The 16,190-nt window shown below is 40.4% G+C and overlaps 2 protein-coding genes across 3 annotated transcripts; one reads left to right on the forward strand and one right to left on the reverse strand.

Annotated features, from left to right (window-relative positions):
- The first annotated feature begins 1,097 nt into the window (after nucleotides 1-1,097).
- On the forward strand, nucleotides 1,098-7,049 carry LOC104433387 (uncharacterized hydrolase YugF). Of its 2 annotated transcripts, none has more exons than XM_010046114.3 (10): nucleotides 1,098-1,390; nucleotides 2,012-2,106; nucleotides 2,178-2,275; nucleotides 2,394-2,431; nucleotides 2,905-3,000; nucleotides 3,106-3,195; nucleotides 5,304-5,396; nucleotides 5,523-5,618; nucleotides 6,374-6,439; nucleotides 6,616-7,049. In XM_010046114.3, the coding sequence occupies exons 1-10, from the start codon at nucleotides 1,244-1,246 to the stop codon at nucleotides 6,769-6,771; spliced, it is 975 nt and encodes a 324-aa protein (XP_010044416.1). In that variant the 5' UTR covers nucleotides 1,098-1,243; the 3' UTR covers nucleotides 6,772-7,049. The 2 variants fall into 2 exon arrangements, with proteins under 2 accessions (XP_010044416.1, XP_010044415.1); XM_010046113.3 differs by having other exon boundaries at nucleotides 1,102-1,390; nucleotides 2,382-2,431.
- A 673-nt stretch (nucleotides 7,050-7,722) lies between these two features.
- On the reverse strand, nucleotides 7,723-10,407 carry LOC104433386 (PLASMODESMATA CALLOSE-BINDING PROTEIN 3). The gene is made up of 4 exons (XM_010046112.2): nucleotides 10,163-10,407; nucleotides 9,495-9,734; nucleotides 9,303-9,339; nucleotides 7,723-8,537 (listed from the first exon to the last, which is right to left on the reverse strand). Exons 1-4 carry the CDS (start codon nucleotides 10,212-10,214, stop codon nucleotides 8,261-8,263), a joined length of 606 nt encoding a protein of 201 aa, XP_010044414.2. The 5' UTR covers nucleotides 10,215-10,407; the 3' UTR covers nucleotides 7,723-8,260.
- Nucleotides 10,408-16,190: the final 5,783 nt, after the last annotated feature.

Genomic DNA, 16,190 nt, shown 5'->3' on the forward strand with positions numbered 1-16,190 from the left:
CTCAGCCGCGGTTTCAGTTCATTGCGTTGAATAGGCGAAGCGCAGGCTTGCTGCCTCGTTTTTCCAGGGTTTCAGATACTGTGCTATGCCTTACTGGCATATGAGACTTTTCTCTTGGCATTTCTAGTCATCTGTTCGTGCTTCATACATGTTTTACGGGATAAGGTGTGATATGACGCAGATTTTGAGTACTAAATTTTTTTACCCGACTCATTTGCTTGACAAGCCTAGGTGTGGGTACGGAGAGAGGTATGGATTTACTGATGAGAAATCCTAAATTTGCGAAAGTGGTTTTAAAAATTGATTTATAAAAATGTGTCAAATGATTTTTTACCGTCAAATATAACCTTTTTGTTTATGACAAATAAGAAAAAGAATAATATAACCTATTTGTGTAAAGGCATACCCTTTTTGTTTATGACAAATAAGAAAAAGAATTTTATTTGTGTAAAGGCATACTTGTGAATCTGGCAAACCACTACAACAAATCAATTCTATTAACTGGTCTTAATAATCTAGCATTGCTCATTTCTAAGTTGCAGGATTTTGAGAAATTAGGATTTTTTTGGTAAGGATGAGAAATTAGGATTTGGAATAGGGCAAATCTGTTTTTTTATTTGTTTTTAAGATTTTGTTCTAAGAAGGTGCAAAGTGATGGTTTTAGAAATAGAGGATGCAAAGTGATATAGTTACCAGCTTAAAGGGACAATCAATACTTGTCCATTAAATTGCATGAATGGAAAGCAATATTTTTGCACTAAACACTCAAGCTGCTTCTTTCATTTATACATAGGAAACCCATATCTTTTTACCGAGGAATTGTGACTTGTCTATTCACATAATTTCGCATAACGATGAATCTTAAATTTTCTTGCACCAAAAAAAATGCATTTTCAACTTTAGAAAATTCAGTTTAGCCTATGGATAAATTAATAAATTTCCATTCAGTAAATGTTTTGCAGAACGGTATCTCGCAATTCTATCTTCACTCGCCCCGGGAAGAAGGCGGAAGCAATTAAACTTCCGGGCAACGGCGTAGGAAGCACGCGCCACCGCACCGCGCGTGCGGTTCGACTGTGGAAGTGGATGAGCGAGAGCCATACGCCGATTGGCTCGTAGCTGAACCGAAGTACGCAAACGAACACCGTCCCGGCGTGTTCTCGTCGCGAGCGGAACGCACGGCTTCCGCACCGCAAATGCATTGACGAGAGCATCTCCCACAGCACGACGGCGGCGGCGCACGATGGCGGTGCTGACACTCTCCGCCGTTCCTCCGCCAATCGCCGCCGGTGCCAGGGCCGACGCGTTCCCTCCCTTCCTTCCCAAACAGGTGGAGAACATCAAGGATTCTTACGCTCGCAAGCTCGCCTCTCGCATCGAGAGGCTTCCCGTGCGTACTCTCTCTCTCTCTCTCTCTCTCTCTCTCTCTCTCTCTCTGGCTTTTCAACTCGCGCTTTCGTGCGTTATGACTCGATTTCCATCACGGCGAAAGTTTTGAGGTTGTCTCGGTTTATTGTGTAATTTTCTTATGCGATTGTTGATGATGATTCTAGACGGTAGGAAGATGGCGACAGCTTTTCTCACGCCATTAGGCGCGTAATGTGTTGTGTTGTTCTGGGAAGTGGAATAAATCGATTACTCAAGTTTGTCGGAGTCGAGTCCGTGACCTTCATCAGCTTCCTTTGAACTGGCTAAAGACAGTTCAAGGATAATGGATTGTATGACAGACACCGGATGAGGTCCTTATCAACACAGCACAACAAATTCTAAACCACGCAGAGGAAATTCAGTTCTTATTGCTGCATCGGAGATTGGCTAATGTTTCAATTCAATTTCTACATGGTCCACATAATTTAACACATGGCATGACCAGAACTAGGAACTTTCTTATCATTGTTGATCCAACATAGCTATGAATTGGAAGCTGAAGGCTAAAAATCAACTTTTGTTCACTTTTAATAAGGTACTGTCAACACGTAGGTTTCATGTTCTGTTGCTCGGCTAAATGCAGGTGAACTTGTCGGACAATTGCATCATGAGCAGCTGTGTGAAGCCACTAGTGAAAGGAGAGACTAATCCGGTGGTCCTGCTACATGGTTTTGACAGGTACCTAGTGTATCTGGAGTACTGTAGTGAGTTTAAAGTCACTCTTCTTCTGATGCAAATTTGTCCTGTAGCTCTTGTTTAGAATGGAGATACACGTATCCATTGCTTGAGGATGCTGGTCTAGAGACTTGGGCCGTCGACATTCTCGGTTGGGGTTTCTCTGATCTAGGTTTGCTTTTATGCCTCTGCTCTTTGCTGAATCTTCCGAGCATCCAATTCTCTCTATGTTCTGCAAGTTGTTTCAAGGTTCTTTCTTGTTCTTTTGCATGTGAAAGAACAACTTCCAGCGTGCAATGTGGCAAATAAGCGTAACCATTTTTATCAGGTATTTTCATTATGGGGCATCTATATGTACTGAAAGAATACTCTTTATTGAGAAAGCTGTGAGCCCACTGTTTGACTGATGGAAGAACTGTAAAGTTCAACTGAGATTTCAACAGTTACTTTCCTAATTGATCCTTGTTAGTTTCAGGAAATCACTTCTGAGTATAATGTTAACCTCTTTTTTTTCTTCTGTCTTTGGGTTTTGCACCAGTGACAAAGCACTTGAACCCCATTCACAGGGTAGAGGGTGCTCAAAGGCACCATGCTTGTTTAATGTAGTTCCCTGCCAATTTGTGTTTTCTAGTTGTTGCTGGTTGTTAGGAATTCCACGAACTGTCAATTGCAGTATTAAATTAAGAAGAAAAGCTACATATAAACCAAAATTGGCCATCTGTGCTCCTATAGTCGAAATTGTTCTCTGTTTTATTCAGTTTGGTGTAGCCGAACTTTTTTGGTTCTATGTATGGGGTGTAGCTCTGGAAGTCCTACATCAAGAAGCCAATGATATTGGTTGGACCAAGCCTTGGTGCTGCTATTGCAATTGATTTTGCAGTCATCCATCCAGAGGCAGTAAGTACTTCTCAATATCGACCATTTAGCATTGCTAATGTAAACGACTATACTTAAAATTGCTTTAGAAAGAGTTACTTGTGCTAAATGTTTCAACTTGTCCAGGTTGAAAAGCTAGTTTTGATTGATGCCAGTGTATATGCTGAAGGCACAGGGGATATGGCGAACTTACCTAGAGCAATTGCCTATGCTGGTGTAAGCTTTTACTCCTGAAGGATTGAAAACTTCATTTCTACATATATAAATTGGTCCACCTAGTGAAGGTGGCGTAGTTATTAGCTGTTTTGGTTCAAATTTCATCCATTTTCACACAATCATCTTGGACCTTTGAACATCCAGTGACCAGATTCTTCGTTGCTGAACATTTGGTGAGTTTTAGCTTGTTTTTAAAACTTACTTAAGGCTTTCTTAAGGAGAGGGAGAAAGTTGTCACTCCCACAGCTAACTAACGAATTTAGTGTGTGCTTGGGTTAGCTATGGTTTTGGCATTTGACTTTGGCCCATTGTTGTCGAGACCCCTTACCCCTTGTGAACTGTGATCGAGTATAGTGTTGCAAATTTCAGTGCTCCTTGATAGAATGTCCAACCAAAAAGCTTAAGACATTCGATGGAGAGAGACCACATGTATATTAGGAGCATATAAATTATACAAACAAGTGATATGCTTTAGCACATCCTCTCACTTGTAAACTAAGTAAGAACGACAAGTGGAATTGAGGAATAGGTCACATGTGAGAAATATATCTTGACGAAACCTGGCTCTAATATATGTTAGAAAGTCCAACCCAAAAGTATAAATCACTAGGTGAAAGAAGGACACATGTACAAAAAAAGCATATAAATCCTATAGATCAACGATATGAGATACTTTAATTTTCTTAATTTTCAGAATCTTCGGATCGCCAAAGTTGGCTATCTCGAGAGATTACACCACATTTTTGCTCTACTGAAAGGTACCTAAATAAATCTTGACCTAAATTAGTCTTTTGGATTTGTAGAAATGGTGAGTTTTACAAGTACCAGTTTACTTGATTAGCCATAGCCAAAGTTGCGTGTCACTTTCAAATTCAGAGCAAATATAAGCAAAGACACTATTACGTTTGCATAATGAATAGGCAATGATTCCAACCAATGGTCCAGAACGTGCTGCTATCCATATTAACAACTTGACTAAACCTACCTCTAACAATCTCTAACTTGAAGCTGTGTGACATGGCCTTTTACTTTTGTGTCAAAAGCTTTAAGTTGGGCAGCCAAAGTTTCCATAAACACAGTCTATATGCTGTGGTTTGGGAGCAGCGGAGGTAATCTGGATATTTCTAGAAGCTATGGCTTCATTCTGGACCTGAGATTTCATGAGCTCCCAGATTAAAAAAGGGAGGGAAAAACCTAGAGCTATACTTTTCTTTCCATGTGAACTAAGGATCCTCCTGCATGTCCTTCCTCCTCCCCCCCTCCCTCCTTAAAAAAAGAAAAAGAAAAAAGAAGATCAACAAAGCACAGGAATTTAGTCTTTGAACTGATGAGGCTGAATTTGATACTTCTTGTCTAGATCACTAAATCCAGGAAAGATCTTATAATCAATCTCTAGAGGAGGGGGAAATTGCTGAAGTTTAAATAGCTTTTGAGCTGATCATTGTGCTGATGGCCAATGCTTGCACTGTTCTTTTATTTTGTCCTCCCTTACTCTCTTTTGGAATGAGTTATGGCTGTTAGGACAACTAGTAGTATTACTTACAGTAAAATCATGCAGGGTGTGAACTTAATGTGGAATATGTTAGAGGATGTTGCTACAGTAAGATGAGATAGAGTCTGTGGCAACTGAAAAAATATTGTGATGAATATATCTTGGTGCATCATAAACTTAAAGAATGGATTTCATTTATCTGCAAATAAAATTTTACTGATTTTTTTTGGGCCAATCATACTTTGTTGAGTTTGGTAGTTTAGCTCACCACTAAATAAACTCCAGAGAGCTTTCGGAACGCATTAGTTTCATCAAAGTAATAACATCACTTTCCGTGCAAAACTATGGCACATAAGAAAAAAATTTACATGTCAATAGCGTTACAAAGAAAGGACAAACTTAACGGTTTCCAGTTCCTTCATGCTGCAATAACAACAACAACGGAAGCCTGATCTTTTTAAGTGGAGTTTGCCTATGATCCTGTATGCTAATTGAGATTATTTACCATATAACAATCCCTCATGCTAAATGAGATAATTTACCATATATATACTTCCCCCTGAATTTGATGTTTTGAGATTGAGTAGATCAGATGAGAGAGTTGTTCTTGATACAGGTATCTATATTGAAGAGCTTTCCTCTCCGTTTCTGGGTAAATGTTTTGGCATTCAGAGGTCTTCCACTCAGCACCAACTTAGATTGGACTAATGTGAGTCTTCCTTGTATTATTTGTGAGACAAGGCCTTTTCACTCATCATACCCAGGTCTTCTTTCTGGTCATGCACCTTCAAGATACTGAAGAGATGAATTTGTATTTTATCCTAATCAAATCTAGGTGGGGAGGCTGCATTGTCGATATCCATGGTGGGAGGATGCTTCAGTTGATTTTATGCTTAGTGGTGGATACAATGTGACTGAACAGATTAATCAGGTATGCAGAGTGATGTATTCCCATCTATTGGCAACTTTGTTTGTGGTGCATATAGAATTCCCTGAATTCATTCTGACCAAGATAAAGCAAATAGTGAAGGGTTATTCCTGATGGTCTGATGCCCAGACTCAAGCATGGGAGATCATCGTATCTAAAAGCTACAGTGGCAGATTATTTTGCATCCTAGCATGACAGTCTGGGCTAATTCCAAGTTCGATTAACTTATTCTCAGAAAAGAGAAACATTATGTCATGGCTTCCAAAGTGGTTTTGTTTCATATCCCCCATGAGCCTGAGGCTGCAATATGTGCCCAGCTGCAGATCCTTCACTTCTAATTATGCACTTTATCTTACAGAATCTTTAAATTGAATCTTTGCCTTTGGTAAGAGCATCAACTGCTATAACATAAGCAAATTCATTTACTAGATAATTTTATTGAAACACCGGTTGCAAGAATCTTCTTCCCCTCCCTTCAGCTCCTTTCTCTCAAATTCTGGGAGAGTTTTGAAGAATTTGTTACAGCTGCTTTCAGTTCATAGCTCGCATTTCTTGGATGCTGGAACTCTTTCATTAAAAATGAGCGACCGATTTAGGGAATCTTTCCTTACATGGAAGCAGCAAAGTTGCTCTTGCTTTTCAATCATTGAGCTTGTCTATTTATCTTATTTGCAAGTTCAAGAAAGTTATTCTCAAAGTTGATTGGATAATGCTATCGTATTTTTTATTCGGATGCCCACTATAACGTGCTATTACAGGTGAAGCAGAGAGCACTCATCGTATGGGGAGAGGATGACAAAATTATTAGCAAAGAATTGGCCGTGGTCAGTTCTTGTTCTTTTTCTTAAATTATAGTTTAGCTAGCAACCACTGAGGAGATGATCATCCATTTCAAGTTTTTGGGCAGTATATTGAAAGCTTTGGAAAGTTCTTTCAAATTTGTCATCGCACCAAAGGTTCCATGTTCAGTTGTAGAAATAATTATTCTACTTTGTTGCAGAAATTGCATGCTGAGCTGCCGAACTCAATTCTTCGCCAGATACCAGACTGCGGCCATCTTCCTCATGTGGAGAAGCCAAACATCGTCGCCAACTTGATCGCTGACTTTGTACAGGAAGATAGCGCTAAAGAAGCTGAAATTGTTTCTCTGAAATGAAATTTATTCACCGACATTAGCTCTTAGAGATTTGGTTGTCTACGTCACGGGGATCATCGGCAACATACGGTAATCCACCGCCTCTAAATCTATCATTTCTATGACCTTACTCAATTATCGTTTGATTTGCATTTTACTTTTGTACACTAATTGTCAAGTCTGACTATGCATCTTCATCACAACAGATTTGACATTTGACATTTACATTTACCGCTTGATGGTCATGCGCTCACTTTTTCCTTGGAAAGAAAATGCAAAACCCAGATGATCCACGTGAATTGGTCATATCAAGTGTCTGTTGGCGTTCACCTTATGTTCAAACTGCTACCTGAAGAATCAATGGACGCAAAACCTAAACGTATTCCTCTTAGTAGCTTAACCTAAACACTGCCTAATTTTGGAGTTCCTATCATGCATAATGGACATCCATTTCCTTGAAATTTATAATCTTTTTTATTTCTCCGATAATTTACTCAAACGATGAATTTTCTAATTTTATCATAGATATTCCTTAAGGCCTCTTTAATAACTGATCAATTTTTAATCATTTATATTTTTTGGTTCAAAGTAAAACATAAATCTCTTTAGTAACATTAACTAATTTTTCTACTCCTAAGAATAAAATTTGTTATTGAAAATAGATTTTAAATAAAATTAAATAGTAGAAAAATGTTACTTTTTTATTATTGAGAATAAAGATATTTGATTTTCGTTTGGCCAATCAGATGAGTAAGGAAAAAAAAAAGGAAACAAGAAAAGAAAAACAGAAAAAAAAATCTCATTACAAAAAATTAATAATTTTACCAAACGCATTTTCACTCTTTTTCTATTTTGAAAATAGAGATTTTCTGCAATCGAAAATGCTTTCAAATGTTTAAAAAATCATCCAAAAAATAAAATTAAAAAATATATATTTTAAAAAATAATATACTCACCAAACAAAACAAGCCCTTATTATCAATTCCTACCTCACTTTCCCATTTCTTTAAATATCAGAGAAAAGTTCTCTTTCCTCAACCCATCATCAGACAAGTTTAGGTAAGCCGTCACTTCGTCAGAAAAACGAGTAACTTATCAAGACATAAGAAAAGGAGCACAGCAGCAGCACCACCAGTTATACATTATTACATACAAAAAATACTACTAACTCCCTAAATATACAGTAATAATAAATCTCTAGCTAAAAAGAAAAAGATCCATCTCTCCTCCTGCCCCACTGGTGGTCACGTCACCACTCATAAGAAAAACAAGGAATCAAATTCCCAACCTTTTTTTTTTTTTTTTTGTTCTTTTTATCACACAGGGAGGGAGGAAAACGACAGGAAAACCCTAGTGGGGTCTATCTCTTTGATGATATGATTCCCCAAACACCACAAGATGATGCCATTCTGATGGCGCAGCCCTGGCGAATCTCCTCCACAGATCAGACCCCAAAGGATGTACATCACCTCCCTCCTCTCCCCTTTTTTGGTCCATCTTCGGTGGACCTTCAGGCCCACAACGCCAACCAGAGTGAAAACCAGAAGGTGGCGGTAAAAGCAAGGGCCGTGCTTGCTCTTTGGATGGACATGGCGGCACCACTGGGGCCAGTAGTGATGCTAGTAGGACCAAGCCCCGCGCCGCTGTTGAACACCGGGGTGGAGCTCGGGGTGGTGGTGGTGGTCGGCGTGGTGGAGGTGGTTGGGGTGGCGGAAGTTGTCGGTGTGGTGCTGGTTGAAGGAGTGGCGGTCGGTGTGCCGTTGGTTGAAGGAGTGGTGCTCGCAGAACTGTATAAAAAGAACAAACAAAAGTTAAAAAAATAGTTGTCAATTGAATTCGTCCAGTAAATGAAAGACACAGCTTAAGTTACAAAGATTTTTCAACCAGTGATTACTTCTCTAGATTGAGTAAGAAAATGAAACACGATGCTATCTCATCATGTGAAGATAACAAGGAAAGGGACAAAGGGTGCGTAGGAAAATCAACATCAGGGACAGCTCACATCGCAACCAACATGGGTTACTAAATCATTAGGCACGGGATACACTTTTTCTTAACTTTACTGACACCGAAATTCTCAATTCGTGATGAAAAGGGTCTTTTGAAAGGCATCTCTGTTCATGGGTTGCAAAGTCCCCCAAGGAAAAAACCTCTCTTGCAAGCACAGATCAGGCTGTTCTAGAGAAGCAGCAGGAAAAACAGAGCCAGCAGATTTAAGAATAGGAACTGGATTCAGACACTGGCACTTTTTTTTCATGTTTTCCCACCACTGCCGACTAAGAATATCTGGAAAAAGATTTGATCTTTGAGCCCTCTAAGTCTAAAAGCCATCAGGCTCACTCCAGAAAGTAGGAACCTAATCTGGGTACGAGATTCTCTCTCGTCAGAAAGTCGAGCACAGGGGTCTCTCCTTCACCAAGAGCCCTTGTAAAGTGGAGAAAAATTATCTTTTTTCTTTTATGATGGTGATCTGTGCTGCCCAAGAGTAATGGGAAATGGTGATTTGGGAATTGTCTCTTTAATGGAGAATCAAGAAAGTAGAAATAGCATACCTGGCACTTGCAGGATACACGCACCCAGAAGATTGGGCTGTACATACACATCGGATTCAAACACATTAGAAAGGTGAAAAAACATTGGCAACCCATCAAAAGATTCTACACTACTGAAACGAAGGAGAAGACACTGAAAATAGAGAAGCCCCAAATGAATGAACAGAAAAACAGAATCTGGATGGGTCTTACTGGGAATAGTGGCTGAGGTGGTGGCGGTCCCGGAGAAGTCGCAGCTACCGGTGGTTTCGCCTTTCTTCTGGAAGTAGCTGTTCACAGCATAGTTGCAATGGTCCTTGACAGTGTTTGGGTTGTAACAAGCCCCGTTTTGGATAATCGCACTGCAATCCGCTCCAGCTCCACAGGCGTAGTCCAGGGCCTTTTGCAAAGCAGAATCGCCCAACCCGTCTTTGCAGATGCAGTATGTTGCACCTAATTGAAGGCAGAGACAAAGAAAACAAGGAAAAATAGAAGAAAAGAAAGACCATCAGTGAAGAGTGGCTTCAGACAAGGACCGAATCACTTCTTAAAGAAATGCTTTCTGCTAATCCAGGAGATGAGAGAAATCTGGACATGATCTGTTTCTGTCACCAACCATGAAATAAAACCCTTTTCTGGCAGGAACCAATGTTATTCTTTTTTGTTTGTTGGCCGTGAACAGGGGCCAGTTTCTCAACAAAGATGAAAGAAGAAGAAAAAATGAGACAACAGCAAGAGATCTCTTCAGAACCAAAACAAAGATGCGACCATCCATCACAAAAAGAGTAAAATTGCTCCTCTCCATAGCTCATGAAGCTCAGGGAGTCGAAAAAGAGGCAAAAAGAAGGGAGTAAAAGAGGCAGAACAGCATAGGAGCTTACTTGAACAGCCGGCCGTGGCCAAGATAAGCATCAAGAACGCTAAGAAAGCCATTTCGGGTTGCTGGACTGGCAACTAACAGACTGACAGAACCCTGGATGAGATTTCGTTATATGAAGATGGCGGTGCTTTGAGTCTTGTGTGTGTGTGCTTGAGAGAGGGAGAGGGAGAGGGAGAGAGTTCTAGACACGAATACGGGACTGACGGTGAGTGGCGATGGTGGGTGGCGTCCGCATCTCATTTCAGGCCTTTTTATGTGTCCCCAGGATGTATTTAACGGTAACGCCTTTTGTAGTCGGGACCATTCATACGCCATTAATTATAATTCTGGCCAAGGTGGGTGACAGTGTCCGAGACTGGTGAACCGACGTTGGAGCAAAGCCCCAACCTTTCTAATTTATGTATTTTTCTCTCCGTCGTCCGAAAGAGTTCTCTTTTTCCGGATCTTGCCATTAAGCTATTGTCCTTTCTTGGAGCAAAGAGTGAAGCCCAAGCCTTGTCCAAAGGTACAAATCTCGTTTGTCCACTCCTCTGGAACGGCCACAACCCCATGTGCACTGTGCAAAAAAGCAGGGCCCCATCCAGCATCTACCTCGAGGTGCTGCACCTTTTAACCATAACTCGTTCATTTCTTTCGTAAAAGGTTTCGCTTTTTTATCGTAAATCGCCAAGTGCATTGCTGCATGAAGACAAATTTATCCCATTCCTTTCGGCTTATGGAACGATGGACATGCCCATTAAAAGCCCTGTATCATTAAGCTTTCCTGTTAGGAGTGGGTGCGTCTCGTCTTCCTCGCTTTGCAGAGGTTTAGCATCGTCACCGGAGACTAGGGGGGTTGTGCCCGACGATTATGGATGATGGCGAGGGCATCGACATAGCTCCCCCGATTACTACCCTATCCATGTGGAATATATATTGTTACTACTAGAAGCACGCATCTCGCAACTTCCCCTACATGATTTTCATCTTGAGAGAACTCTAACATCTTATCTCCCTTGTCCTAGCCCTTAATTAGATGCTCACAATCTTCCTCGACGGACGCTACTAGGCTTCTGTCTTTTATTATTAACAATTGAATCAGCTTTCAAATCTCGTCAATCCGTACTTATTAATTAGAATCCGAGGACAACAGTATCATATAATTTAGCCTCCTAAAGATGGTTTATAATGATTACCAATGGAAAGGCAGTATTTGACAGTAATCTTATCATGATTAGTGGACAACGATTTGGCGGTGGCGGGGAGGTGATCTGAGTTGGCTAGAAAATGCATAGTTTTCTTCTTCTTTTTCTAGAGAAAAAGAAGATGCATAGCTTCTGTCTTTTTGATGAATGACAATGAAAGTAACCTTTCATATATACAAAATCGAAATAGATAGATAGATAAATAAGAGATTGGAAGAAAAAATGGAAACTTTAAACATATAACAGTCATTAACTTTTTGCTTCTCACGCTATTTACCCAATTTTCAGTCGGGAATAGAATCTTTTTTCTTGTTTTCTACTTAAAAGTAGTGGCACAGTGCCGTAGCTGCGATCGCTTTTGAGTTGCTTCGTGGCGATGGAATTGTCAATGTGAAAGAAAACACTCCTTAGCGTCGCCCGAGGTCTTCTAACTTAAGGTTTGAACGGTGGTTATCTAATCAATCTCGTGCCGTCCTTAATTTAGTGCTGTCCGTGTGAAAACAGATGAAAGATGTTCGTACGCCAGGCACAGACCGGAAGTAATGTTTTAATCGTCCCTCATGCTTCAAGTTCAAGCACTCCTTTGCTTTTGATTATTTCCATCGACCTGGAAAGATTTCCTTCACATTACACAATCACTTTGTTGAAAAGAGATCGACATGTTTCTACAGATTAGTTGAACACTTTCTTAACCATTTAGAGTGAGTTGTATTATTGTCACAAGCCTTCATTCGGGTCAAATGAATAAGTGAATCTGCAAGTTTGAGAGTTGAGATGCGACTCCCGCCATGTAGTAGCTGGTGCCCCCATTTTCCCTGATCAACAGGCTTCTCCGATACTACTCGCGACAACTCGTGCGATTCAATCTTGGATCGGTATCGGTGTCGCAAGCCTTACAACATCTGTGGGGTTTCCACAAAAGGACCTTATCTCGCTGGGAGCTTGCTAAGCAAAGAATCAAGCCAGCCAAACAAAAGAGATCTCTCCCCATAGTCTAACGACTGGCACCAATAATAGGAGAATAAGTTCGCAATCGATATGTGAAAAAGAGAACCAAAGAAAAGAAATGAGGAGAGGGGGTAAGAAATGTAGCTTTGACACTTCATTTGTTTTTTTAAGGGTTAGGTGCAGCCCAAAAGAAGAAAAGGAAGAGACACTTCAAGTATTCCTTGAAAATCTGTGGTTGCTTTTGAATGACTTTATCTCCATGGGGTCCTCCTCCCTCTCCCCCAAAAAATATGAAGTCCTTGATTGCGGGTTTGAAATCCTTCGCACGTCGAATGAAGAATATCTGGACCACGAGAGCAAAGGCGAGATGCTCTATCATGGTAAAAAACTGGTCACCATTGATCCACAGCAGTCGAGATCAATCAACAACCCATGCTGTGGAACATGACGAGGCCACTCAGGCCAATCACTAGCGATTCGTGTCAATGCGTCGTCACTTGAACCCTCGATGTGAAAGCTCAAGAACTAAGCCAAAAAGTTGGACTTATCGCTAGGCAAGACTGTTTAGCATTAGGCAGAAGGCTGAAAGCAGCATGCTGAAGTGTAAAAGGACGGATTGCGTTGCGGCTTCTTGGCCGAATATGGAGCTGTTGATGCTCGCAACTCGCACTTTTATAAGAGTCGTGCCTTTGATTTTTTTATGATGTTTTTGATAAGCTCTGATGTGATCCGGTCGTTCAGTAGGAAGGATCAACACGACGGCTGAAAATCTGAGGAATGAACGAAAATAGAGAGGTCGCCGCCCTAAATTACGCTCGCATAGTTTTGTTATTAGGTGTCGAGTGGCATGCTGTCAAATGAATGATTGGCATTTAAGAAAAATGAAATGAAGGAGACAGAGCTTAGACTTTGTTTTATAGTGTGAATCTTGTAGGAAGCACGCGTTTTGAGTTCATACATACATGTATGTATATATATTATATATATATATATGCATACTCAAGAAATCATTGATTCTTCGAATCTAGGCATCATGATTTGGTATCATGAGTTTTCTTCTTCTTCTTTTTATTTATAATTCTAGATACGCATGTAGAGATTGGATTATATAAAGATTCATGACATATCCTATAAGCTTCATGGACCAGTTTAATTCGGACCTTCGACCTTTGTATGTGACCCTAACCGATAATTGCTAGGATCCAAACAAAATGATCTCAAGATTTTGAGCTGAAAATCCCTCAATGCCCCCACCCTATTATTTAATCCTGAGGGGGTCTTATAATGAATCTATGGCGCATTACGCCTACAATCCTTAGATGTCACGAGCAATTGAATTATGTCACGGTAGCCAACGTGTTGCGAGGCGGAAGTGCATGGCATCATCACAGCCATTCAAACTAAAAAAGGAAAAATCAATGTTACGATAATCTAATCTTCTTTTCCTGACATATTCAATATTCTTACCTTTTCCTAGGCAGTGCACGCGTCTTTTTGCTATTGGAGTTAGTCTGTTAAATCGGCTACGCACGCAATCATGTATCTAAACTAGGCTTTGTGAGAATTTTTTTGGGCTAGGTAAGCTTTCTGATTGTTAAGAAGAATTTTTTACATGATATCAGAGTTAGAAATTCTGAGTTCAAATCTTACCAGACCCCATTTGCTTTTCCAATATAATATTTTGATACTTAGCTTTCATTTAACAGTTTAAATCCTTAGGACAATTAGGTTGCAGTATCATAAAATCTTACATGCTATCAGAGCAAAAGAGCCATCATCTAAGATAATAAAAAAGACCTCAGCACGAGGGGAAGTGTTAGCCTTCATCTAACAGCTTAAATTTTTTAGAATAATTAGGCTGCAGTCTCACAAAATCTCACATGGTATCACAGTAGAAAATCTTGAGTTCAAATCTTTCCAAACACCATTTGCCTCCTCAATTAAAATTGTCCACGTTTAGTACTAGGTACAAATGTTAGATTAAGCGTGAAGGAGAATTTTATATTCAAACCACCAAGCACCATTTGCCTCCCCAATTTAATATTTTCACGCTTAGTATTAAGTAGAAAAAAAATACCAAATTAAGTGTGAAGACGAGTGTTAAGATACTTAAATAATAAATCACGCATTTATTTAACAATTTAAACTTTTAGAATAATTGGTTGTGATCTCGGCAATTTCACATGAAATTTAAATCTTGCAAGATCTCATTTGTTTCCCCAATTTAATATTTCCACTCTTAGTAGTAGAAAAAAAGACCAAATTAAGCGTGGTGAAGAGCATTAGAATATTTAAATAATAAATAACGTATTCATCTAACAGTTAAATTTTTAAAATATTATGGTCTCATAAAATTATACGATTGAGTTATTTGCGGATCAATTAAGAACAGTAAATATTCTTTTCCTAGGAGATCATTACTCCACAAATAGTGATAATTTAGTATTTTCCAAAATAAGAAGAAGATAATGGAGGACCTGAAGGCGAAGCAAACAACCAGGAATTATATGAGAAACTGGCTTTTTCCGGAAGGGGCATCTATCGGAGCTTTAGAAAGAAGTATGCTTCGTCCCGCATCTTCTTCATCTTTTATCCTCTCCTTTTTCCCTTTCTTTCTTCGTCACTTTCGTGGGTTTCCAATGCCCAAAAGGTCGTTCTCCACGTGTCCATCTTTTATTGGGAATGTTTCCTGGACAAGGTATTGACAATTTGCAAAAGAAAAAGGTTTTTTGCTCTGATTCGAGGTAGATATCGCAGGCCGTCTTTTCTGAACTTTTCTTTATATTAAATTTTAAGTCCCCAAAGTTTTCAAAGTTAGGCTCACCGTAACCCTTTTGTTTAATGGATAGTCTATCTTCTTCAGTCAACATACAATGACACCTAACTAATATCTTTCCTCTTTTTTTTCTTCTGAATCTATTTTTTCTTTTATTCTTTCTTTCCATTTCTTCCTCTTTCGCCGATTAACCCCACCACTGTCGTCGTCCCTGAGAACTCCACCGTTGCTGCCGAGACCCTTTGCCGTTGCCACCACCGTCTTTGCTCCTCTCTCTGCCGTTATCTCTGGACATCTCTTTTAGGTCGAATGGCGACGGAGGTCGCGTGACCTTTGTTTTGATAGGTTTGTCATTCCCATCTCGACTAGCTCATGGCGAGGTCTCGGTTTGTCTGCACTAGCCCGGTGGCTCCGTTTGTAGTTGAGGCGGTGGTGGATAGCAACTGGTCCGGTGGTGCTGGGCCGGCACTGATCTGGTCACGGTGAAGTCGGTTCGGGGTCGCGTGAGCCCAATTCAAGACCGCGCGAGCTTCGTTTTGATAGATCCGTCTCCATGTTGCTTCCTTCCTGGTGAAGTGGTGGTCGGTCGGCACTAGTCCGGCGGCGGTGCCGGTATTCGAGTGGCGCGCAAGTTGACGCGGTGGTTTCCTGTCGGGGGCGACGAGAGGCCGTGGCGGTGCTCGGCGAGTCGCCATGACGGTGACGGCAGTGACGGAAGACGGTGGTTCCTAGCACGGCCGATGGCGTGGCAGAAGACGGATGCACCGTGGGGAAGGTGGAGCTCGTGCGCCTGATAAGGACGGCGGTGGGTGGCCGGATGGAGGAGGAGAAAGGAAAGATTATGACGCACACATGGTCTTGTGGGCCCTTTCAGTGGAGAACGTGGAAGCATTTGGGCCTTCCGATGGGGACACCTCAAACGACAGCTTGAAAGCTGAACGTCGCTTGCCATTAGTCGATCTAATATCGACAGGATGTCATTGGATCAAATCCAAAAGGTTCATGAACTAAAATTAAATAAAGATGTCTAACCAAAAAAAAATTAAATAAAAATGAATTAGTATTATGAAAAACTCCAAACTATTAAATTTATGATAAATTTACCCCGAATTAATTTTTTA

This window comes from Eucalyptus grandis, chromosome 2 (assembly GCF_016545825.1).
Source record: "Eucalyptus grandis isolate ANBG69807.140 chromosome 2, ASM1654582v1, whole genome shotgun sequence".
Lineage (NCBI taxonomy): Eukaryota > Viridiplantae > Streptophyta > Magnoliopsida > Myrtales > Myrtaceae > Eucalyptus > Eucalyptus grandis.

What these genes read in the sequence shown, in the direction of transcription:
- LOC104433387 (XM_010046113.3), top strand. Translation starts at nt 1,244, where the DNA reads ATGGCGGTGCTGACACTCTCCGCCGTTCCTCCGCCAATCGCCGCCGGT. An exon ending in GAGCAATTGCCTATGCTGGT is followed by an intron (nt 3,196 to 5,303) that starts GTAAGCTTTTAC and finishes TTCTTGATACAG; the next exon opens with GTATCTATATTGAAGAGCTT. An exon ending in TTAGCAAAGAATTGGCCGTG is followed by an intron (nt 6,440 to 6,615) that starts GTCAGTTCTTGT and finishes ACTTTGTTGCAG; the next exon opens with AAATTGCATGCTGAGCTGCC.
- LOC104433386 (XM_010046112.2), bottom strand. Translation starts at nt 10,214, where the DNA reads ATGGCTTTCTTAGCGTTCTTGATGCTTATCTTGGCCACGGCCGGCTGT. An exon ending in GGCCACGGCCGGCTGTTCAA is followed by an intron (nt 9,735 to 10,162) that starts GTAAGCTCCTAT and finishes GCCTTCAATTAG; the next exon opens with GTGCAACATACTGCATCTGC. An exon ending in GTGTATCCTGCAAGTGCCAG is followed by an intron (nt 8,538 to 9,302) that starts GTATGCTATTTC and finishes CTTTTTATACAG; the next exon opens with TTCTGCGAGCACCACTCCTT.